We start from the raw sequence: 26,595 nt of genomic DNA, 5'->3' as shown, positions 1-26,595 counted from the left end.
CTGTATCTTAGGTTATCAGAAGAGTTTATTTTCATGTTTTTCCCAAACATCATATAAATTTTTAACAATACAGTATATACTGTGTAATATATATCAAAATAAAGAAACACAACAGCATGAGTTGGCAATAATCCCAGCATGCTACAGGCCCAAATTCATGACCCTGGGCCTCTTGGTTATTAAGAAGAAGACTTTTAATACATTTGACCCCTATGCCATTGAAAGTCGATCAAGATCAATCATATCAACAAACTACGTCATATTGGCCTGCTGCGGGCCTTAACTCATGACCCTGATCATGTGGTTACAGAGAAAAAGTTGTTTCAAGGGAAATTCGATCCCAGTCTTCATTGACAGATATTTTTTATAGACAGGAGATCTTTGTAAAGAGGTATTTTTAGGTAGAGGTGGTTATAGGCAGGTATTTGTTATTTACAAGTGGCCTTTAAGACAAGTATTATCTGAATAGATATGGCATATATACACAGATATCTGTAAAATACAGGAGGGCTATTTAGACAGGTATTATTCATAGACAGATTTTTGTAGACAGGTATTTTTACGTACATGTGACATTTATAGACATTATAAATAGATCTGGTGTTTGTTATATACAGATGACCTTTATATACATATATCTTATATACCAATGTCCTTTGTAGACAGGTTTTCGTTATATACAGATAACCTTCATATACATATATGTTATATACCAATGTCCTTTATAGACAGGTTTTTGTCATATATAAAGGTTTCTTTACAACAACCGCGAAACAAATTATTTCAACTTATATTAATCACTCTTGTTGGCCCAAATGTAAGCGCGCGAGACGTCTCATTGTTGAAGGAAACCAGAGTACTCTAGGAAAACCCAAGTGGTTGGGCAGGTGACCCTTATCTTTTCACTTCCATTCCAGGAGTGGAACCCCGGACAGCTAGGTGACAGGCGAGTGCGTTACCACTGCACCACCTGACCACCATGTTATTTTTACACATATCTAGCCTTTATTGACAGGTAATTTTATATACCTCTGACCTTTCTAGACAGGTCTTTGCTATATACAGATGGTATTAAATTTAGACTAAGAACTATTAACTTTCCAGAGAAAAAAGGCAGACTCACCGAACTGAAAATTGGAATAGTTTGGACAAACATGATAGCAGGCACTCATTAAACCCTCCATGCACAAAGCCAGTCCCATCGCATACAGTAACCCATTGTGTTGGGGAAGGCCATATTTCTGTAGGAGAGAAACACCTCATATTATCTTATCTATCTTGCAGGAAGTCAAAATATAACCTCTGACTCAAAGTCACGAGATGGGCTTATTAGAGGATAATTAATTGTTAGCTAAATATAAGTTCTTATAACACAACCAGTAGAAGATTGAAGTGTAAATTTACTATTGGTTGTGTTTTCGGAACTTCTCTTTCACTGGAATTTCGATCTTGAAGAAAATGTTCGAAAATAGTAATGTCAGCATTTCTACTGTTATTTCAGTACATGAAGATGGGCCTATTACCAGACATGGGCTTATTGTTGAATAAATATGTAGGTAAACTGCTGCACTTGACACTGTAAACCAGCTTTTGTGTCTAATTTAAGTTGCGAATTTCCAAACATAATCAAAATAAATTTGTTATGAAAACTAGCATTTATATAGACTGAAATTATTAACTGATGTGAAATCTGTTTCACGAATGTCAACCATCGGAAACTTGTGATGTCGAATTTGTCAACGCCACAAGGAGAGTTATTTTACAGTTAATACCTGGTACTCAATGGTTAAAATACTTACTGTTTCCACCATAGGATTTCTCTCTACAGCTTTTTTATACACAAGGTCTCTGAAATCAAGACAAAATATTTGTATCAGTATTTCATGTCAAATAGTTTTCTTCGTCTGCTAAAATTTCATAACTTTTTTAGTTCAAAATTCATACATTTTTAGCTAAGTTTTCTATGTCTGCTAAAATTTCATAACTTTTTCAGTTCAAAATTCATACATTTTTAGCTAAGTTTTCTACGTCTGCTAAAGTTTCATAACTTTTTCAGTTCAAAATTCATACATTTTCATTTAAGTTTTCTATGTCTGCTAAAATTTCATAACTTTTTCAGTTCAAAATTCATACATTTTTATCTAAATTTTCTATGTTTGCTAAAATTTCATGACTTTTTCAGTTCAAAATTCAGACATTTTTAGCTAAGTTTTCTATGTCTGCTAAAATTTCATAACTTTTTCAGTTCAAATTTCATACATTTTTAGCTAAGTTTTCTATGCCTGCTAAAATTTCATAACTTTTTCAGTTCAAAATTCGTACATTTTTAGCTAAGTTTTCTATGTCTGCTAAAATTTCATGACTTTTTCAGTTCAAAATTCATACATTTTTAGCTAAACACAGAAAGAAATAGATACAAACGTCTGTATCAATCAGCATTTCATGAAAAATACTTTTCTGTGTCTGCTAAAATTTCCTGACTATTTCAATTTTGCATCTATATTTCAAGTAAAATTGTATTGTATTTCAAGTAAAATTTCCCGAATTTTTCAATTAAAAATTTGTATCTTTTCAGGTAAACACAGAAAAAAATTATAACATACAATAGTTTCCAATGGACTTCAGGATCCTAAGGAACGACATGTTGTACTTACCTTCTCCACACCAGTAGCAGGAACAGCGACCCTAACATGACATAACCAATATTACTGAAGACATTGTTGAAGGCACTGAGCACACCCAGAGGTCGTGAACAGTCAAAATTATAATAACAGATATCCTGGTCTCCTGTCACATGTAAAACCTGAAACGTCAAGTAGATCATTTCAACCAAGGTAATTAAATGTGTTTGGGTCTCGCTCATTGTGGTTTCTCAATTATCACTGGATCAAACCACATCAACTGTGTCATTGTGATAACCAGTAATTAATTAATCTTTCTGTAGAAAATCTGTTTTTCTTTTTTTTTTAATCTGACCCCAAAAAAGTACCTGCGCATTATACCCGAGTGCGCATTATACCCGCAAATTTACGGTAATTCAACCTAACATATTTATAAGTCCATGTTTCACCCTGTATGAGAAAAAGCCTAGCTCATCTCCTTTCATAAAATTTGGGTCACAATATCAAGCACTGAGATTTATAAATTCAATTAAGGATTCATTTGTTCCTGTAAACCATAAAAAATGGCAATAGCCATAAGATTTCGTATATCTTTTTAAAAGAATTCTATAAAAAGATCTTTTTATTCTATAAAAAGAGAAAACCTTGTATCAAAAGACAGGACAGGTCCAAAATTAGCCATAAGATTTCTGTAATCAATAATCAAAAGAGAGAGTCAAAATTAGTCCATAAGATTTCTGTAATCGATAATCAATAGAGAGAGTCAAAATTAGTCCATAAGATTTCTGTAATCGATAATCAATAGAGAGAGTCAAAATTAGTCCATAAGATTTCTGTAATCGATAATCAAAAGACAGAGTCAAAATTAGTCCATAAGATTTCTGTAATCGATAATCAAAAGAGAGAGTCAAAATTAGTCCATAAGATTTCTGTAATCAATAATCAAAAGAGAGAGTCAAAATTAGTCCATAAGATTTCTGTAATCAACAATCAAAAGAGAGAGTCAAAATTAGTCCATAAGATTTCTGTAATCAACAATCAAAAGAGAGAGACAAAATTAGTCCATAAGATTTCTGTAATCAATAATCAAAAGACAGAGTCAAAATTAGTCCATAAGATTTCTGTAATCGATAATCAAAAGACAGAGTCAAAATCAGTCAAATAACGTTATCTAAAAGTTTCTATATTAAGAAGTTCTTATCACATAAACAGGAAAAATTTTCACAGGAGAAAAAAAAGCCTCATTTTTCTTAATTTTTTTATCAGTATTGCAATTTATTCTGTTGATAACCAAAAGCATAATAAGCGTCACATGTTATAGAACAGATCATTTATAGTCAATATCAACATTGTATTTTTATTTTCAGTTCATTCTGTAGAAAATACAGCTGTTTACCTGCAAAATAGCCTGTAGTTTTTCTCTTGTCGTTTCTTTGGTTTCCTTGCCAAGTCACAAACAAACAGTGCAGTCTGAGAAAATGAACATAATACAATTGTTTGTTTGTTTGCTAAATTGTTTGCTCGGTAAATCACACCATGATATTTTTTTGCTTTAAGAAGGACATTCAGACAATTCTTACTTTCAAATGAAGGAGATTCAGGTAATTTTATTTTTGTATGATATTTAGATAATCCTTACTTTTGCACGAAGGAGATTCAGATAATTATATTTTTGTATGATATTCAGAAAATGCTTACTTTTGTACGAAGGACATTCTTTTCACTTGACGCATCGTCTAGGAAATCTACATCATCCTCAGATGGAGTTCTGGCGAGTTGTGGTGGGGGAACCCTGTACATCTCCTTATCTCTCTGGGCATCGTTACCTTCTGTACGATGCATGAGACAAATTGCGATCAGAGGGAAAACAGAGATGAACATGTTTTTCATAATTCCATAAACAATCTATCTGTGAGATTTACAAGACATTATGAAGGTTTCGTAGTTGAATAATTGCACATACTTTTTGTAATTGAAAGAAAATGTAGTACCTTATAGATGGTCAAACTTTTCCCATTAAAATCATATTTCAACAAGAGTGCCGTGGACACAATATACGCCACCACAAAATATAAAGATCACTATAAAATGGCATAAATCTTACAAAAATCAAAGAACCGAAAAATCACCCCTTCATGCACATCTACCCATTGTAGTAGTGACATTGAGCAAGTTTCATGAAAATCTGATGATTACTTTAGGAGGAGTTGCTTTTACAAGAAATGGATGTACGGACAGACGGATGGATGGACGGACAGATGGAGAAGATGACACCAATATACGACCGCCTCCGGCGGCGTTTAACAAATTAAAATTTTGTGATCTGGATGTAAAAGGACGTCTAAACTATCATTCAACAATATGTTAATATACCATTATGTAAACCATTGTCTAATTTTTTATTGCTAAATGTCACACAAAAAAATAAAAAAATAAATCAAATGCACTTTGTGTTATGATTATGGTGAAGCCATTTTGTTTATCTTTCTTTATTAGATAAATCAATAAAATGGAAATAGGTTTACCTGAAACATCGTCCACATTAACACTCCCATATCCATGACGATTACCCTGAACACTTATTGCAAGAGGGTCTGTCTCTTCTGTATCTAAAAGTTTAAGGTCAAGGTCACAGGTGGTCATATGACGAAGTCCAACAAGAATTTTTTAAATCACAATTATGATTACAATTTTTGTCCCGTGGCAAATTGTGTTTTTAGCAAAGAAGATGAAAAATATCTACAAATATCTATAAAGGTATTCCTAACAAAATTATGGATTCAAATTCTTTATTTTTTTTTGTATTTCTTTTAATTTTCATTCATCATCATCATCATCATCATCATCATCATCATCATCATCATCATCATCATCATTAATACACACTTTAAATCATCAAATTCTATATCATTGTCATGATCATCCTCATCGCAATTATCATCAACAACCTATCATCTTCAGTATCATCTGCTTATAAGCATCGATTCCAATCATCAATCAATCAAATGCCCCCTCCCCCCAAAGCCGCCAAAAATGAAGTGTTTTATCCATACTTTACATCTGTTGTGAACTTTTGAAACACAGAGAAACCTGGAATGATTCTAAATAAACAAAGGACCTCATTTACTAATACACTGTCCAACATTGGATTCTTCACAAAATTTAGTAAACCCGTTTACAATCTCACAACCACACACCATCTTTCATTCCACCCTTACTCCATCCTTCTACAGTCTCACATCCCCACAGCATCCTCCACTCCACCCATCTACAGTCTCACATCCCCACAGCATCCTCCACTCCACCCATCTATAGCCTCACATCCCCACACCATCCTCCACTCCACCCATCTACAGCCTCACATCCCAACACCATCCTCCATTCCACCCTTTCCCCATCCTTCTACAGCCTCACATCCCCACACCATCCTCCACTCCACCCTTTCCCCATCCTTCTACAGCCACACATCCCCACACCATCCTCCACTCCACCCTTTCCCCATCCTTCTACAGCCTCACATCCCAACACCATCCTCCACTCCACCCTTTCCCCATCCTTCTACAGCCTCACATCCCCACACCATCCTCTACTACACCCTTTCTCCACCCCTCTACAGTCTCACCTCCCCACACCATCCTTTTTCCACACTTAACCCACCCCTTCCCCACCCCTCTACAGCCTCATATCTAATCAAATTCCTCTAAACCATCCTCTCCCCACCCCTCTACAGCTTCACATCCTCACACATTCCTCCACACCATCCTCTCCCCACCCCTCTACAATATCACATCACCACACCATCCTCTACTACACTCTTTCTCCATCCCTCTACAGCTTCACATCCCAACACCATCCTCTACTCCAACCTTTCCCCACCCTTTACCTTCCCCTCTACAGCCTCACATCCCATCACATTCCTCCACTCCCTCCCTTTCCCCACCCCTCTGTAGCCTCACATCCCCACACCATCCTTCACTCCACCCTTACTCCATCCCTCTACAGCCTCACATCCCCACACCATCCTCCGCTCCACCCTTACTCCACCCCTCTACAGCCTCACACCCCACACAATCCTCCACTCCACCCTTACTCCACCCTTCTACAGCCTCACATCCCCCACACCATCCTCCACTCCACCCTTACTCCACCCCTCTATAGCCTCACATCCCCACACCATCCTCCACTCCACCCTTCCTCCACCCCTCTATAGCCTCACATCCCCACACCATCCTCCACTCCACCCTTACTCCACCCCTCTATAGCCTCACATCCCCACACAATCCTCCACTTAACCTATGCCTCTTCAGCCTCATTTTCCCCTCTCCATTGGTAGTTTCACAGAATGGAAATCTTGTTTCTTTAACTTACTAGTAGACAGCTTTACAAAAAGTCTTTGTGTTGTTGAGATTCCTTTTGTTTTATTATATTAAACTTACTAGAAAATAATGAAATCAGATTTAATATATTCTCTTTACCATGAGATGCCTATATCAACTTTAACATCACAGTCTACTGACAAGTTACAAAAAAAATTCCTTACCTTCCTCTAGTACAAATTCCCAAACACCCCAATTTTTTCGACTGAAACAAACCAAAATAAGAAAATAAATAAAATCATAATTATGTTATTCTACAAATAATTTCAGAAAGAAAATTTCAAAATTATTTCATCACTAAAGAAACACTGACAAATTCAAGGATATTTATCAGAAGTAAACAAAACATTTCATTCACATCATTGTGGTAATTTATTTCAGAATATTTACATTACTTTAATCAGTAAGTGAGAATAAATATTAACTCATTTGTCTCGATTGCTATGATTAAATTAAATGTAAATCTTTTGAAAAACTTGACACTATCGAATATCAAAGAAGAGCAATTACTATGAATTTAAGATAATTTTCCACTTAAGATATATTTTTTAGTCTTAAAAGAAAATCAGCATATTGAACAAGACTTCGTAAAGATCTCATGAATTTTGATATTGATGCTTGAATTGAATTTGGATACATTATGGAGTCACAAAATATCAATTTTAGATTGAATCATTCTTACCAGCCATGATATAAAATTCCTACGATGAACGCTACGATGTAAAATCCTACAAACACACCGACTGCTGCTATTATAGCTGCATAGTACTTCTTAGCTGTAACACAACACAAGTTACACATCAGTATTTTAAAAAAAATATTTTATCCTCCCTCCACGCAACAAGAAAAAAATTGTTTGCTGTAACACAAAGGCCATTTCAATATCAGTATTTCAAAAATATTCTCTCCTTCCTTCCCACAACAAAAAATACTTGTTGGCTGTATGGATGGCTAGTTAGAAATCAAATATATCTATCAAATGTGCCGACGACAAGAAAGTACTAATCAGCTGTAAGACATGGCAACTTATATATAGACTTCAGTATCTTAAGAATATTTCATCTTCTATCTTGGTAAGAAAAAGTAGCTGTAACACAAGTTAACTTCAGAATTAACATTTCATAATTATCTTATCCTCCAATATTGAGAGAAAAAAATTGTGACAAAAAAACCATGAAGCTATAAAAGTTTTTATATACTTGACCAAAATAATTTCATTTTTACTATCAGAGTGACTAGAAAATGTCTATAAGTCATGCATGTCTCCATTTTTACTACCACAGTGACTAGAAAATGTCTATAAGTCATGCATGCCTCCATCCCTGAGGTAAACAATTTGATCAAGTGTAGAATGTGATGTTGTGATACAACATGAACAAGGGAAAATACGAACCAAATCTGAAGAGAAGATCTCAAGTTACGAAATTAATTCGGGACAGGACATAAGGCCACAGGACACAATGAATAGGATGGACATGTATAACACTTTATATCGTTAAACAAATTTTATTACATTTATGTCAGAGAAAATATCAGAAACATCAAATTATTAACGAGAGGTAAATGGCCTAAAGGTTTACCAGACTTATCCCAACAAATCTTAAATATGGCTACATACCAAGTTTTATAAAAACCGGTTCATATCGTATTTACTTAAATTCTCATGTTCACAAGGTCCATGGAAGTAATATTGCAAACCGCAACTTTGTAATTTTTTATCAAATCGATACCATTGTTAAAATCATCTACGATATTATTGATATAAGACTGCAGACCATGTGTGTTTAAAATTTCTTCATTTTTACCCAAGTTATCTTGTTCACAAAGTCAAATAGAGATAAAACAGCAAAGCGCCATAACTCAATCAAAATACAAACAAAATAGTGGTATTGGTGAAGACTTCCCAGATCTTATTAAGGCTGCAGTCCAAGTTTCATCAAAATCAGTTCATGTTTACTCAAATTATCTTATTCACAAGGTCCATGAAAACAAAATTTCAAAGGGCCATAACTCTGTAAATTACAGTTAAATTAGTCCATTATTTCAGTCATCTGAGATCTTATTGACATACAACTGCACACTATGTTTCATCAAAATCTGTTTAGATTCACTCATTTTATCCTGTTAAGTTATCAAGTTAATACATGATGTATGACGACTGATGAACAACGACAGCTATAGGTTATAATGACCTATGGTTTTATGGTGACCAAAAATCCTACATCATCAATGGTGGTATGAGAAATCGTATCACTGACAGTCATAGATACTTTACTTACCACTGATGGTGCCATGAACCTGCAGTGTCAGCTGTTTCCTGCGAGTGTAGCCGGGAGCTTGTATAGTATCAATACCGTTACAGTCATAGTCTGAGGGCTTCAACACCATGACAATGTAGAACGATTTCTGATCATAATTAGCTTTCTGTAGGGTAGAAATACATCCAGTATTCTTAAACTGAATCATGATTTTTGTGAGAAAGCAAGAAGGTTTCTACATTCTCCTTTCAAGGATAAAATATATTTGCCAAAAAATAGAAACATTCATAAATCAAAATAAACATAGGTTTTGCTGGTTAATCACCCTGTGAACACCCATCATCATTATAAGGTGGTGTTTCCTTGTAATAGCTGGTGACCTCACTGAACAACATGTGGAAGGCCCATTACATGCCATGCAGAGGATTAAGTACACAAAACATCAGCACAGACTGAGCTATTTCTCAGTTTTCTGAGAAGCAAAAACTGAAATAGGTAGGGAGCTTTGAACCATACATCTCAAATTTTCAACTAAGGCTGTTTAGCCAACTCCTGACCAACTGCATTATTGTAAACATTTTAATCAATAATCTATCTCATCATTTCTATGGAAAACAAATTTTTTTGTGTAAGACTTTGGGAAAAACAGGGAAAGAAAATAAATTGTTACAGAACATATGTGATTAACTATGAAAACTTTATACCTGACAAGGTCTTAAAATACACATACCTCAGCAGTAATGGCTGCCTGCTTGGTCATTGTCTGGTGTACACCAGCAAATTCAACATCTCGGTCAAGATCAAAAACTGGACACTATATAAATGATAAGGGTAAGGTTAAATATAGAACACTAGAAAAACAGCAAAAGTCAAGGTCAAATACATGGCAAAGGATACTTAAGAAACAGGAAAGTCTGGATCTAAATTACACAAAGAACAATTTCAATATACGACAATGTTTACATCTGATTTCAGACTTACAAAAACCAGTTACCTAACTTTCTGTTTTTTGTAAAGCCCAACTTCAGAGTTATCTACCTTTCTGTTTATATAAGACTTGACCACAGAGTTATCTACCTTTCTGTTTATATAAGACTTGACTATAGAGTTACTTAACTCGCTGTTTTTGAAAACTTAACCACAAAGTTATCTACCTTTCTGTTTTTGTAAGACTTAACAACAGAGTTATCTACCTTTCTGTTTTTGTAAGACTTAACAACAGAGTTACTTACCTTTCTGTTTTTGTAAGACTTAACAACAGAGTTATCTACCTTTCTGTCTTTGAAAACTTAACAACAGAGTTATCTACCTTTTTGTTTTTGTACGGTTTACAACAGAGTTACCTACCTTTCTGTATTTGAAAACTTACCACAGAGTGTTCTACCTTTCTGTTTTTGAAAACTTAACAACAGAGTTATCTACCTTTCTGTCTTTGAAAACTTAACAACAGAGTTATCTACCTTTCTGCTCTTGAAAACTCAACAACAGAGTTATCTACCTTTCTGCTCTTGAAAACTCAACAACAGAGTTATCTATCTTATGATTTGTAAGACTTACTAACAGGGTGACCTACCTTTACATCCTGAACTGAGAGTATCATACAGAGGTCGCTGTCGGACATTGCCTGTACGAATACTGAGTCCACATTGTCTGGAAATGTGTACATAAAATACTGTGGCTCTGACGGCGTGACATTTACATTCCTCACCTCGTTGGTACTACATCAGATACAAATGGTGACAAAATATTAAACAACATATCAAACAATGATTATCATAAAACAAGGAAATGACGTACTGGTCACACAATAACACAATACATTAAAAAGATATATCGCCTTACATTAGTGTCAATCTTAAAGGAAATTTATTAAATGAGTTTAGGACTTTGGACAAGATACATATCACATTCTACCAAAATGGCCCATGTTATTCATCTCCCAGGGCATTGGATAAGCAATGCAACTGTTGAATAACATTTTGTTTTTACCACATGCGGTATAAAATGTTTGGCGGGAAAGCCACTTCACTTGTGGTAAAGAACATTTTATACATACACCTATTTATAATGAGCATTACTAAACCTAATATTTTTGTTATTATTGTAATAAACTATATTAGTTGAATACATTTTTGTGACTTATTATTTATGCATATTAATTAGCAACACTCACTGCCGGTCATATTCTTGCGCATCAAGTGAAAACGTAAACAAAACAACCATAAGAAAATATGTCAATTGGATCGCCCCGGCCAATGTTTTGTATTGCTGTAGAAACAGGTCACACACACTCGTTGTGTCACCTCTATATATTTAACATAACATGGACATGACTATAATATTTTATTTATCCCTGAAAAATAGGTCAAAAACTTTCCAAATTTCTCAAAAAGATAGACTAGCTTTAATTCAACTTTGACTGTATTTTTTTTACTACGGAGACAATCATGTGACGTCATGACATGACATATATATGGCGTAACAACAGTGTTGTTATGTGTGTGTCATATAAAATACATGACATTAGTGACATGATCAATAGGAAAGTTAAGAATATCATGAACATCCAGCAGAGCTGTAATTGTCTGATGATGTTGACAGTACAACACACAATTAAACACATAAAAAATATGCTTTGTATACTACATTGTGTTTGTAAATCAATGAATCTAGACATATCAAATAATTTTGATCACTAGAAAATAAAAAGCAGGTTACAGTGACCTACATTTTATACATCTGTGTAATTCCAATATCCTGGGGGTATAAAATCCATTTACTTTTTTTTATATATATATTTTTTTTTCATATTTTTTTTTTTTTGAGAAACTATTCAATTTGACTACCTACCTCAGGTTAAAATCTTTTACAAAATCCGCAGAGATTGTAAACGTGAGGTTTTGTTTTGAGAAAGTAGATACATCCACAAACACAGTCTGGTTTTTTTCCGTGGAGTTCCTGTGGACGGCATCAACTGGACAAAGGTTACGGCTGACCATGTTGTACGTGTAGCTGCAAGAAAAGATATTTCTTATAAAAGTACAACATCAAGTCATGAAATGTATGAATAACAAGACCCACTTATTCAATTAACCTGAGGTCATAAGCTCAAATCTATTCTAAATATTACTGTATGACAAAATAAAAAAGGGCAATGATTGATCCAGTTCGTTAAATGTACCCAAAGTGCTTCTTATAATAAGAGGCCTAATGGACCTGTAATTTCTAAACATTTCAAAACAGACAATGTTGTTGCAAGAGTTAATTTCTATATTTAAAAAACATTCACCACAGCATGCTACTGGCCAAATATGACCATTGGCCTTTTCTTTTTAAAGAAGAAGCTTACTTCATTTGAAAAGAAAAGAAGTTGACATCTAATTATGTAGATAAAAAGATGGACAGACAGACAGACAGGCAATGCAGTAGTGGTATAAATTTACAACTCACACATATTCCAAGTACATAGGCACTCGCCATGACAGAATGCCCTGTTGTTGACGTACGACGAACAGGACAGGGTTGTTGGTGTCAACTTCCTTGATTTTGGGAAGTGACACTGTCACTCTAACAGCTGTTGTCTGTAATGATAAGGTCTGGTATTATTGTATGTATTAATAAGAACTTGTATTATTTTCTTTTTATCATGAAAACATAAGCATATTCTACTTTATCAAATTAATTACCTCCTATTTTAAAGAGTTCTACACAAAGAATAATGAACTTTAATTGAGACTTGATTCTAGACATAATGGATGATACATTTTAATGGTGTTACATTAACACTATTCCAAAACAGAGCTGGCTAAAAGGGAAAAGTTAATTTTTTCTATCTTATCTGGAATCATGTTATTGTTGTATGGACTGGTAAAATTTATCTATTACACTGTAGGTAGGATGTAATTTAACCTCACTGAAGCATTTTAAGGGAGGTAACCCCCTCTTTATAGTTTTAACTGTTTTTGAAAGGCAATTTTAAAACCTGTAATAAGATGTTGAAATGTTTGTTCACAACAATTTTAAAAAGTGTATATAAACTAAGCAGTGTGTGCAGCTATATATAGCAATACTAACCATTCATGGGTGACAAGTATCAATATGCGAGAGTTCCAGGAAAGGATCAGACTTCGTAAACTTTCCTACTTCCACAATTAAAATATTAAGCTAAAATAACATATATTGATTTTAATATTTTTCAATTTAAAAAACATTATCTTTGAATCAATATTTCATTTTTGTAAGTTGTTCTTCATCTGAATTAAAAAAAAAGTTATTAGATTTCTTTGGTATAATTTTTTCAATTTAGAATATTTTGTACATAGAAGTACAGACAAATATATTTCTTTGTTCAGATCAGATACTGAATTCATATAGGAAAGTGTATATGAAAATAGTGGATGCAAGTCTTGGATTTCCTCAATTTGGGAAGGGGGAATATCTGTTAGTAAAAAGATGATGGTTTTATCTACTTGTAGGTGAGGACTTAGTGGCTTTTAGCTGGCTCAATAATATTGTGCGGGTATATACAAAATCTTTACAAACATTCTGTACATGTATACAGTCAATTAGTGATACATATCACTTGATTACAACATTACAACCCTCACATTATACTTTTAATGAAAATATTCAAGATTCAAATACCAATTTGTTAACAGAACGCAAAAATAAGAAAAAACTCACAGCATCAATATACATATAGATATTCTCAAGAGTTTAAAAGCAAAATCTTAGTAGACCCAAAAATATAAGTTCTTTATTCCTGATGGTAGAAATTTATGTTATTTTCATGGATATGAGGACTTGAGAACACAGCACATAACATTTGTACTTACATGGTAAATCTCCTGTGAAAACACAACCAAAACAAAGACATGCAAACTAAAATTGAAACAGAAAGTAGAATATAACAAAGGAGGAAAAGTTGTGTAGGGGTTTAAGGGGCTATTGAATTCCACCTTTATGCACCTAGAGAACAGCCACAGGGCTTAAATTGGTGCCTTTAATTTTGTAGCTATGATATAACTGTAATATTGTAAAAACCTGTATAAATATGTATGTATATTGTGTATACTTTTATGTATTATATTTAATTTCTGCGAATCTTGGAAATAAGTTGAGTGAAATTAATGAAATATTGTTAAAATGTTGTTAACTAACTCACTGACTGACAAATTTACTATTCACTATTTTAAATAATTGACTCCCATGTATAAGATAAGATAAGTTTATTTCCGGTTCAGGACGTGCTTGAGTCCTCTATACCAGACCAAATGAAGTATCATATTTAGTCTTAAGCTTGTGGCTAAAACTTAATGTTTTCAATTCCAATGGCAATTCTCCTATGTCATTAGCTTTATTCAGCACAGAAATTTAGGAATGCTTAAGGAAATAACAAATTTGACAAAACCAATATTTTTTTTCTACCAGCATTTTACAGCAACGAGGGCTTAAAATATTAATTCAAGTGAAACGTGTGTTAAAAGATAAGAAGCTAAGGTGTAGACAGATACCAGATTTACATGACATATGTTTACTTTGTTGATTCTATTTTTACAAAAAAATGTCAACTACAGATCTTAAGTATTCCCAGTGTGGTCCAAATAATTTACTTGTCAACATGCATGTTTCAACTTGGGAGCAAAGGGTTGAATTGACGTGTAGCGTATTTGTTATGAGTAATTCTACTGGTGTTTGAGATTCTGAGTGTAAACTTTGAAACACTTAAATATATCATATGAAAATAATCGTTAAGTAATAACATAAATGATTATATGACATACATATTTCCAGATTTCGAACATCTGAGATTGTTTTAAAATATAACTCAAATTAACATAATTTTCTTCCGTGATCGACATGCACTTACGATTAACAGTGTATCTTTGTTAGCGGAACATTTTCTGATTACCTTATTAATGTTCTCTTGGTAGGAATATTTAAATATCACTTCTCTATCCACATTTGTGATGTCGCGGTAAGTGGTGTTGAAGTTGGCTGGAATCACTTCGGTCTTCTCGTCAAAAAGTTTATTCTCCAAGTCTCTGTCATCATTTCTTATTGGATGAGATTGTTTATAATTATTAACTGTTCCATATACTTGGTATATAGATGCGTACATCATAAATAAAAAATAAATATCAGTACAGAATCTCATATTTGACGTCGTCGGTGAACCTTCTAAAGACGGATTATTTTGGCATCAACTTTCGCTTTCGAAGTCACGTGGATTTCTTTCGGAATATTTTTATATTGATAAGAGATATTCCGAAAAAAGTCCGCCCAACCGGAAGTTAATTACTTATATCTGAGTCTCATTTGGGTTTGTTTCGGAAATAATACATCATTACGTTCGTCATTTCTGTTAAATAAAGGAAATCAATATACACGTAACTTTAAGGATGATATCGATACTAATTAAGTCACATACTGATCACACTTATAGAGTGCTGTGTGCAAATACCTTTACCATTTAGCGCTCTGTGTTTTTACGAATTTGAGCGTCTGAAAGACGCTGATGTTATTTACAAGAAAAGCGACAATGGCTTCCGCTGCTGTTAGTGCTTTCTAAATTAGTGTGCATGTGTTAACCACAAACATCTTAACATATTTATGGTAAGTGCAAATAGGTAACTAATTCAAAGAAGTAAAAATGTTCCATTTTTAATGCATTTAATAGAAACCGGCGAGGCTATGTACAGGTAAAGTGCTGCTGTCAAAAATTGTAACATTTTCTCAGCGGACGAAGTTTGTGTACTAATAAGGTTTATTAGACAGCGTTACTACCACAGCGCATGAAAAGTGTAATCCCTGCCCCCATTTCACATTTAACGGGGTAATTGACAGACGAGTTGAGTTGTTTCTCTTAATTAATTAAGGTTCAACTTCAAAAACAGTAGTCGTTAGACCTGGCAAATGTGGCTCTAAGGGAGTAACTTTAGCAATAGACAAATGTGACAATTATACATATATAGGATCCAAGGGCAGGTGTGAATATTTTAATTATATCTTGTACTGATTATCATGTGGATGTCGAAAATTGAACGACGAATCCAGTGAGTTGAAACGTGGTTTTGCGTTGAATTTCATTATACAGAATTTTTATTAGGATGAGACAATCTTATTTGTACATCAATATTAAATAGTGCAAAGTAGTATGCGATAAATTGATGTGCTCCTTGCAACCCTTTATCCTAATGATCCAATAGTGAGACAGGATATTTCCTTTTCCCATTATGTGTGGATTGAGACTTAATATGACTGTGGATTAATGTTAGTGTTTTTAAAATATAAACCTTAGATATTTTACAACAAAGATGTTATTTCAGCTTATATTAATCACTTTTGTTGGCCCGGATGGAAGTGTGCGAGAGGTCTTACTTTGGGAGGCAACCAGAGTACTTTTTCATGTGTGTTCCAGGAATCAAACCCCTGATGGCTAGGTGAAAGGCAAATGTGTTATCACTCTGCCACCTGACCACCATAATGTTTGTTAAAATTCTATGAATCTTACAATTACCGAGATAGTCTTGATGTGATTATCTTATCAAAATGTGGAATAATGTTCTTCTTTGACAAAACACATGCTAACAACATCCTGTGGTTGATACATATATGTAACATGTAGGGGGTAGCTCATCCTATCAGTTGTTCCTGGTGTATTTGAAAGATCCGAGATTTCACCTAATTTGCAATGGTATCAATAAAATTTACAATGATTATGTTATTTAACGAAAGGCTTCTTGTCTTAGCGCAACATATAACAAGCAATTACTACTGGCTACATGCCACAGCGTGACACACATACATAAGTACATGTATTACACACTTGCTACCTGTAAGTGTGCCATACACATATAATAAATACAATGCACTGGTGTGACAGCCACCTCCCATACTGCTGCAGTTGCACTACATATATTCTACATTTGTGCAGCGGATCTAACCACCTCTTTATGTAACCGAATAAGCAAATGGAAATCTTATACAAACTTCCCCTAACCCTCATTCATGGTTAGACTCTACTATAATGTCTTTAGAAGCGTCCTCTTCCATGGTCTTAAAGCAATTCTCATACCTGGTTGTTTGTTGTTGTTTGACAGTTTTCCATTTCCGCGACCCTTGTCCAGGTATCATCTCACCGATGATCATCAGTGTTCTGGCAACATGATGGGGTGACATGCATTCCCTTCACTGGGGTGGAACCATCTGTAGCAATGATCGTTCAGTTATACTGGTTTTGGTAGACAGCTCCAGGGCCTTATATTGCCTTATCCTAATTCTAGCAGTTTAAACATGTCCAGATGCTGAAAGGAAGAGTTGGCTGGCCTATCTAGATTTGGTTTATGTTAGGGTAATTTTCATGTCCATATAATGCCTTAAAAAATTGTATAGTCTGACACTATCCCTAGACCCCTGGACCAGCGTTATCGCACCCCCTCTTTTATGAAAAGTTACAGATGGATCTTTCGGCATGCGAGAGTGGAAAATCCTCACACAGGCCACTGTTATTGTCCCATCCAGAGGACTATGGTTAGTGGTCTCTGACTGCTCAGCCTTATATGTGTGTTTGTAACAAATTGTATCGCCCATACTTACAACCAAATAGAACAACATAAACAAATAATAATTTTTATAAATCTAAAAAAATTAATGTGCGTATATACTTACAGACGATTTCTGTTCCCATTATTTGCTTGAAATACAGAGCTGTGGACTCAAGTTGTGTCAGCTGGCAGGCACACAATGTTACAGCAAGATGTAAAAAAAGTCACACCACATCAATGCTATTTTCAGTGACGTGTTTGTAAAATTTAACGCCATCCAGACTATAAATAGCCAAATCTGCCTACGTCTAGCCTGATTTAATTTGCCAATGTTCCAGTACCTGGTTGTTTGTGGTCATGATTAACAGTATATTTTAAGTCATGAAGAAATGGTTACTTTGGGTAGGATTTCATCTTTTACATGTTCTAACGACTCTCTAATAATGATAACTTTTTCACATGTTTTAGATTCAAATTCCTACATCCTGAACTATTGATATGGAACAGAACCATGACCATACTCCTATAAGTCCAGGACATATCAACATGGACCAGAGTGTGGTCACCTCAAGCCTGCCGGAGACCACACACATACATATTGAGCAGGCACAGTCCGGTGCATCGCAGCAACTCGGCCAAATGACGCCACAAATGCAAAATGTAGTGATTCACATGAGTGAAGCAGGAGAGGGTCTCTTTTCACCTGATGGAAATGTTGTCTTTTCAACTCAACAACATCTAGAATCAACAAGCCCAAGTGGTCAATCACCACCTCCAATTTATGTTTCATCGCTGAAACCAATGAATGACAATATAATACAGATTGAGACTGTGACAGATGTTGATAGGTCAGACTCCACGACCAAACAGACTGGAATGATGAGCTGTCTGGTGTGTAGTGATAAGGGGTCTGGCTATCATTATTCTGTTTTCTCCTGTGAAGGGTGTAAGGGATTTTTCAAAAGAACTGTTCAGAAAAACTTATCGTATTCCTGTAAAGATGTTGGCAATTGTAATATTAACAAATTCACACGGAATAACTGCCAGTATTGTAGATTCATGAAGTGTCAGCAAATGGGCATGAAGAGAGAAGGTAAGACATCACAGGTATCATACTGTACATATAACAAGATAGGAACACTCTCAGAATATCATGATTGTGTCAACTTTTAATAAGAAGCATTTCATCCTGTACAACACAAAATATTTTGTAGATAATTTTTCTTTCATGGTTTAAAAGTAACACAATATTTCAAGATATGTGCATGTGGATTATCAAAAATAATTGAAAATTAATGGATTTAGAACATGAAGCTAAATTTGCAAAGATGGTTCATCAGTATAATTTTTTTAATTACTTCATTACAGAATCAGATTCATTGTAATTCTGCAAGAAAGTTCTTAATTAAGGGGTCACAACTATAGGCTTTTAATCAGTGTTTTTCACTAAGTATAAGATAAAATTGTAACAGATTCAAACTTCTAAAAACATAATTTCAAACTTGCTAAAATTTTTAATGCCAGAGAGATTCATGTCCAACAATTTTGCAGTGGACACATGGAACTGATTATCATCATTGATTAAACAGTTATCAGAGCTGTTTCTTATCAGTTATTTAACCTATATAATTTTTACACAGTTCTGAGCTCTCAATATTTATATTTTATTTTCTCGGTTTGTCTTGAACATTAAAGAGAACAAATTTTTGCATGCTATAGAATATTCATTAAATGATGGATATAATACCACAATGTACCACTTAGTTGGCTAGAGAAATCCTCTCATACGATTGGGTGTGACTGGAAGTCTAGCACCTAAGCCAGAGGTCCCAGGGTCAATGTATTTATTGGAGGCTTTGAAAAAGATAATGACCCTGGTTTCTGTCCCACAAAATTTTTAACTTCTTGCATGCACACTACACTGCAGCATAGTTTCATATCATAAATTTTAATGGGTACATAATCTGATTGCAACCCATTTTTAGAACAGTATATAACAGACATGTTATTTTATCTTTCATTGTGGCATCTTTTGATTCAAAAGAAAATATGAAAATCTGGTGTGTGTTAAAACATACTTTCTGTTAAATATTGCCTTGATAGCTGTGCGTGAGGACCGTTCACCAGGAGGAAAACATCGTCACAAACGTCCACGACTTGAGGACATGCAGTCTATTTTTGGTCCAGACGGAGGGCTTAGTATAGTGTCCGACACTGACCGACGCTCGGAGATCTATGAGCAGACTATAGAGGGCCTAATACAGGCTAAGGCTGACTTGATGCCTCACTTTGACGGTAAGAGTCATTTGTGTATATATCAAGCATGATGAAGTATTGCAAATGTAGGGATATTGTTGTCTTAATTTACTGCTAAAAACGGTCTTTCCCCTACTAAGTATTGAATAAAATCGCTGAATATTAGCAAAAGCTTCAGTTCAAGTGAGGATCAAGCATGATGAAGTATTGGTGGTTGCTGATATTTAAACATTCGTAAAATCAGTGCAAAATCAGTGCCTAATTTCTGTTTACTTGAAACCAGTGTTAATAGTGTTATACAGAGTTTTCCATAAGAACCGGTCGCTGGCTAATTTGACCGGCTACTTTGATCATTTGGCCACCTACACCAATCCAGTTCCGTAATAATGTTCCGTACACGACTGCACATACACGGCAGGCCAGCCTCCTACTTTCACTACAAAGCCTACTACTAACAAAATTATGGAAAACCCTGGTTACAGATATGTCTGTTTATGTTGTCTTTTCTTTTGTAGGTGCTACTGGTCTGCAGAGTATGGGAATTAATGAGATGATGCAGTTTGGCTATGCTGAACTTAAGTTTATCATTGATTGGGCAAAGAAAGTACCAGGTATGTAGGAAAGTTTACATATGTGTATTGAAATGTAGAAAAAACTTTCCATGATTACGACGTAATTTAAGAAATATACAAAACAGGTCTTTTTACAATTTCTTTCTTAACATTTGCATGGCATTTCCTACGAACCTTCAACAAGATGGATATGTATTTTACATTGTATTTGCCATAAATCATGTGACCATACATTATGACATCATAATTCTGGAATCACTGTGGAGCATGATTTTCAATTCTTCCTTTCTTTTTCGAAAATCCCACTGAAACTCTCAGAGTGTGCTATATTACTTAATATTTACACTTACTGTTGTAATTATCTTAATAACCTTTGTAATTCCCAATTTTATTATTCATGGATATTGATAGTCTCTCTGGTATACATAGTTATGTGATGTTCTATCACACTATGGGTTTGAATATTGCATGGTTTTAAATGCCTCTGCAAAAAGAAATGCATTTGAAATTTGGTCCATATGCAATTCTTTGCCATACTCTTGAGGATTTCTCTCAGGAAATCTCAGTTAACCAAATGTTAGAATAGTAAGTGACATATGAATATATATGAATTATCAAAAGTTTATTGTTTGTTCTGTTGCTGTCGTATCAGAAAGACGTGAAAAAGTTAGTGATGGTAGTTTTTAGGCCAGTCAACTGATTTTTTGGGGTTATTTTGTCAGTAAATTTTGGAATTGATAGAAACATAATTGTATTTCAATGAAGAAAAACTGTAAATATAAGGATTAAATTTCTACATCCACTTTCTTTCTTCATGGAATTCCTCCTTAACATTTACAACCAAGTCCGAAGAGTACAGTAATAGTAGAATGATTGAAATGACTATTCCATACAGCGTTTTCCTATTCATTTGGGAATGGACCTTTTTGTCACATTGGGGGTGGGGATGTTCATTTGAGGAGGACATTTGTTATGGAGTAAACGGCATGTATTTCGAAAATCAGAAAGAAAAATAGGATGAGGAAATAAAACATTTTAAAATATAAGGTCTTGATATGGCATTTACAATCGCTATGAATGACACACTTTTGTAAATATCTTATTTGAATGCATATGTAATATGATGTTTGCCTGCAAAGTTATGTCATTTATAGTAACTATAAATGCCAAATCAGAAAAGCTCTTCATTGTATGTTCTTTCTATTCTATAACTAGGATTTCAAGATTTTTGCATTGAGGACCAAATGGCTCTCCTCAAATCATCGTTCATGGAGCTTAACATCCTTCGACTTTCCTTCAGGTAGGTATCATACAAATAATGATGTCAAGGGACATAACTCTTGTTGACTTATGAATTTGTATTAAAAGTGTATCTTTGGTGACATCCAAATTATTATTGCCATACCACACATCCTATATCAGAGCAATACAAGAATACAATATTTTCAAGACCTGTTAGGATAAGGGTTTCTTTGCCCGGATGAATCATTGCTAACACAGGAAACAGAAACACTAGAGGTAGGCAGTTTCAAGGTTGTGTGTCGTTTATTTCAGGTCTATCGATTACGATGAGTCTATCAAGTTCGCGGATGGATTCATACTGCCTGCTGAAGTTGCCAAAGGGATGGGATTTGGTAAGGAACTTGTGACAGCCATCAGTGAATTCAGCAGACGACTTAAGGAGATGGAGATGGACATTGTGGAGTTTAACATCATGAATGCTATTGTTCTCACTTACCCAGGTACTAAAACTATGTTTTAATTTCCAAACCAAAAATGTTTTATTCGATCGGTAGTTTCAAGTATTGACCTATTGCAGTTAACATACTTTATGTGTAGGTCTTAGGTGAACAACTGTGGTGAATGACTCAGTGTTCTCTACCTCGCAGGTTTGTGTTTCTCAGAAAGCTGAGGAACAAATCAAGTGTTCCCTACCTCGCAGGTTTGTGTTTCTCAGAAAGCTGTGTAACAAACCAGTCTGTGCTAAAATTGTTGTGTCCTCAAGCATGACACTCTATCGATGGCATGTAATGGACCTCCTGTATGTTGTTCAGTGAGGTAGTCCTAGACTACTACAAGGTGACCTAGCCTCAAAATGACCCTGGGCAAGAGGATAAACCCAGTAATTCATCATGTAATTCGTACAATCATGTTTTAATCACATCAACAAAGAATTTAGATTTTTTGGTAAGGGGAGTGTACTTACTAGAGTTTACACAAAATCAGGATCATCTATCAGCATTTTTATTGCCATTGTACAGAATTTCTCACAGAATAATTTACTTTTATGCCCTTCTATTTATTTCTTTATTGAGATCCTCTTTTTTCTGGTGTCGTGGGTCGTAAACTCTTAACATTTTCAATTTCTTTGGGAAAAGTACAGAACCAGTTTCAATCAAATTTTATAAAAATCTTCCATAGCTTAAGGTGCACCATAATTGGGGCCTGAGGGATGGGACTAATAAAGGTCAAATTGATTGAAAGTTTAAAAATTGTTTTCTCAAATCCCAGGTATGTTAGAATCAAGTACTCTTCATGGATGGAAAGGCCTTCAGATGCTTTTCCAAAATTGTAAATATCATGACCCCAGAGTGACACATTTCCCCTGGGGAGGGGAAAATCTACTATAGTTTGAAGATTATTTATTTTCTACTGGAAAAAGTTCAAACCTTGATATATTTAAGATGACATTTCAATGAGATGCACATATTTTACCTTGACTGACCACCAGGGGATGATGGGCGGGGCCAGTAGTGGGTCAAAATTACTGAAATTTCAAAAATGTGCATCTGGTCCTTGATGGAAGATTTTATATAAGATAATTCAATTCTTGAGTGAAATTTTTTTTAATTCAAACTTGGTAAGAAGCCAAAACACGGGGCAGCAGTTAATGTAAACACAATTTATATTTGCATTATCTGTACAATATAATTAAAGTTATATTACTTTTTTTAACAATATCATTTCTTTGGCATGTTACAAGAACAATTGTGACTCAGGTGACCATTAAAGCCCTTGAGCTGCTTGTTTTGGGATTTTAGGGGAGGGGATGTATAGTAATACCAAATTGTCTATCCATTCCATTCTTGATTAATGTCATAATTCAAGAACCTCACAACAGATTTAGTTAACATTTTTCTCTGTATCATAATGTCATAAAGGTCATATTTGGAAACTTAAGCAAATTTATCAAACAGTGATACTTATATGCTTGACAGTAGGGGTGGTCCTCTCTGACAAACATTTTATACTTAAATGTATAATTTTGTAGAATTTTAAATCAGTATTTTCATTCCAGACCCAGATGGTCTGAAAGGGTTTGACATCAGTATTTGTATTTCAGACGCTGCTGGCCTGAAAGAAAAGACTAGTATCACTGTGTATCAGACGAAGATGCTGGACGTCTTAAGACACTACATGACGCAAAGTCATCCGGATGATCCAAGGCGATACGGAAAGATGTTGCTACGGTTACCATCACTAAGGACAGTCAGTGCAAAAGCTGCAGAAAGATTCCTATCTCTTACTCTAGATGGCTCAATTCAGCTCAATGACCTTGTTTTGGAAATGATTAATTAACCTAAAAGAAACGCTTTGTTTTAAAATCTATTTTTCACAAAGATGAGCAAAAATAATCATAGCTTTCTATGACTTGAGAAAATCTCTCCTGAGTATGACTGTAGGGCTCTGATAGTGAATGGAAAAAAGTCCTATTAATAACTGATTATCAGATTTTCCAAGTTTTAAGTCACACTTGTTTATAAGCCACAAAGCCAATTTTTCTGTCATTTTTTCCCCATTTGATCCACATATTAACCGGTTATAAACAAATAGGATTCATCTGGAATTAATAGATTGTGTGTCAATTAATTAATAGCAAATTCATTACCAATTACCTTGGTATTTTACATTATGTAATTCTGACTCAAATGCCTGTCTTATCCAGAAAGGCATGTGAAAAATTTTAATATGTTGTCAGTTAATAACTTATAATCCTCGGTATGAAATTTGTTTTCTTTCAAACGCAGGAAAATATTGTAAGGATACAGGCGACTGATTGTGAAATGTTAGGATTGATTGTCAAATATGTACTGATAAGTAAATACTATATTAGTTTGATGTCTGGTGTTTCAGGAGGATTGTGATTTTTGTAGAGTTTGAGTTGTATGATTGATGATTCCTCAATCAGTGTGAGAATGTTCTCCCAAAATACGAAATCATTGATGATTATAACAAAGTTAATCAGTCAACTGGTATTATAAACATGTAAAAATATTTTCCAGAATAAAACATCACTGATGGATCACACAAAAATCAAGCTAGTATTTTATATAATAAATGATTTTAATGTTAAAAGATAAGAATAGACTCGATCAGGTTGATGTTCTTTTCATAATTATAAGCTCAAATTTATATTATCACAGAAGTGGGGTATTTTTTTATAGGAAATTGTTGATTTATATGTTATCACATGTTTGTCTTGTTTCGTGAATGTTACTGATTTTTCAAATGAGTAAAATGGACCTGGCAAATGGATTTGCACTGCCTCTATATAACATAAAACTGAAAGAAATATTATTGTTTTCTTTAACTGTCATTGAGTTACGCTTTGTTGTTGTCTTTTACTGCATTAGTAAGAAATTTTACGTCAGATGAGATTCGGAAGATATTAATATTATAACGGCAGTTTGATTTGGTACATACGTTTAAGGACCTGAAACAGGTTTCTATTTCACAAAAGGTTTATGAAACAGATTTTTAAACAAGTTACGTTTCTGAGGTGACAAGTACTTAGGAAAACATAAAATAACTCTTTTGTTTTGTTTTATTCTTGACATATCAAATTATAAAGCTATGTCCGTCACTTTTTCTCTCTAAATGAAAATTTGAAATAGATATCAATTCACATAATTTCACAGGGTAATTTCATGGTTGTTAGGAACTGGATAATTCTGTCTCACACAGAGTAGAGAAAGACAGTAAGATAGTTTCATCAGTTCATGTGGTGTAACCATGTCGCAAATTGATAATGTCTATTTTATGCCCTTTGTCTGAGACATTAATGATGGTGCAACGATTAAGTTTCACAAAAAAATTACAATTTTGTCTGAGACATTAATGATGGTGCAACGATTAAGTTTCACAAAAAAATTACAATTTATGACTTTTTTTCATTTTTTTGAATATGTGTTAGGTATAACCCTATATGGGTCTTTTTCTTGTATGTTCTTGCTGAAGGAACAGACCCATGTAAGATTCTATTTCTCATTCTGCTAGGACTGATAATCGTTTTTGTTATGAATTATAGAATCATCCCAATTCTAACAGTAATGAGTTGAGCTGCAAATAAGCCCACTGTCCTGGGTATCTTTCTGACTGAATGCAGTGAAATGCTATGATCTCTTTAAAGTTAGTGTTGTGATATTTTGAAGCATTACTCACAGAAAAATCGAAATGCAGCTGTCGCTTAAATGTTGAAACAATCCTGATTCCTGGGTATACATTCAGATAGGAAGCAGTGATTTTCCTGTCTTTTTTATATAGCTGTGATTTTTCTGTCGTTTTCTAAATATAGCTGTTGGAGAATGTTTTAAGTACAAGCTTTATCATATTGCATTTATGCTTTCGAATTTATTGATGTATAAATATTCTATTAAGGCAAAAACTTTCTTTCTAACTAAAGATTGATAATAGTTTAAATTGCACCATTAGAATAAGCGTGAAAGAATCAAAGAACAGAATAGACAAAAAACATCCAAAGTCCCCCAGACATTATGGCATTAACAAGTTTGTGGTTCAGATAAAACATACCCCAAAATATAGCTTATAATCAATAGTCTAAACAGGTAGATAATGGAGAAAGGTTTTAACAGTCCTGAAATTTGCTGAAAATGTGCATAATAATATTGTAATAGCTTTTATTCTATAGACTTATAACAGAAATATGCTGAATAAATATTTAGAAA

General features: G+C 34.1%; 2 protein-coding genes across 2 annotated transcripts in view; one reads left to right on the top strand and one right to left on the bottom strand.

Moving 5' to 3' along the window:
• The window catches only part of LOC132552942 (SID1 transmembrane family member 1-like), a 27,895-nt gene extending 11,156 nt beyond the window's left edge, over positions 1–16,739 (bottom strand). The window contains exons 1-16 of the mRNA XM_060217141.1: positions 16,685–16,739; positions 15,167–15,435; positions 12,706–12,836; positions 12,106–12,267; positions 10,829–10,973; positions 9,986–10,069; positions 9,277–9,421; positions 7,680–7,773; positions 7,162–7,202; positions 5,147–5,230; positions 4,320–4,450; positions 4,020–4,091; positions 3,171–3,207; positions 2,655–2,835; positions 1,800–1,848; positions 1,124–1,241 (exon numbers count right to left, since the gene is read on the bottom strand). Of these exons, the coding sequence (XP_060073124.1) occupies positions 1,124–1,241; positions 1,800–1,848; positions 2,655–2,835; positions 3,171–3,207; positions 4,020–4,091; positions 4,320–4,450; positions 5,147–5,230; positions 7,162–7,202; positions 7,680–7,773; positions 9,277–9,421; positions 9,986–10,069; positions 10,829–10,973; positions 12,106–12,267; positions 12,706–12,836; positions 15,167–15,435; positions 16,685–16,739 (1,798 nt within the window). The remainder of the gene's footprint in view (positions 1–1,123; positions 1,242–1,799; positions 1,849–2,654; positions 2,836–3,170; positions 3,208–4,019; positions 4,092–4,319; positions 4,451–5,146; positions 5,231–7,161; positions 7,203–7,679; positions 7,774–9,276; positions 9,422–9,985; positions 10,070–10,828; positions 10,974–12,105; positions 12,268–12,705; positions 12,837–15,166; positions 15,436–16,684) is intronic.
• Positions 15,792–26,595, top strand: LOC132552912 (retinoic acid receptor RXR-alpha-B-like). Its single transcript, XM_060217112.1, has 7 exons — positions 15,792–15,870; positions 18,270–18,894; positions 19,905–20,096; positions 20,573–20,668; positions 21,845–21,929; positions 22,184–22,371; positions 23,973–26,595. Exons 2-7 carry the CDS (start codon positions 18,300–18,302, stop codon positions 24,206–24,208), a joined length of 1,392 nt encoding a protein of 463 aa, XP_060073095.1. The 5' UTR covers positions 15,792–15,870; positions 18,270–18,299; the 3' UTR covers positions 24,209–26,595.

This window comes from Ylistrum balloti, unplaced genomic scaffold (assembly GCF_031769215.1).
Source record: "Ylistrum balloti isolate Yb309-2 unplaced genomic scaffold, AGI_CSIRO_Ybal_v1 Utg370288, whole genome shotgun sequence".
Classification (NCBI taxonomy): domain Eukaryota; kingdom Metazoa; phylum Mollusca; class Bivalvia; order Pectinida; family Pectinidae; genus Ylistrum; species Ylistrum balloti.
The sequence above is the reverse complement of the archived record's forward strand: the minus strand, read 5'-3'. Positions and strand labels throughout refer to the sequence as shown.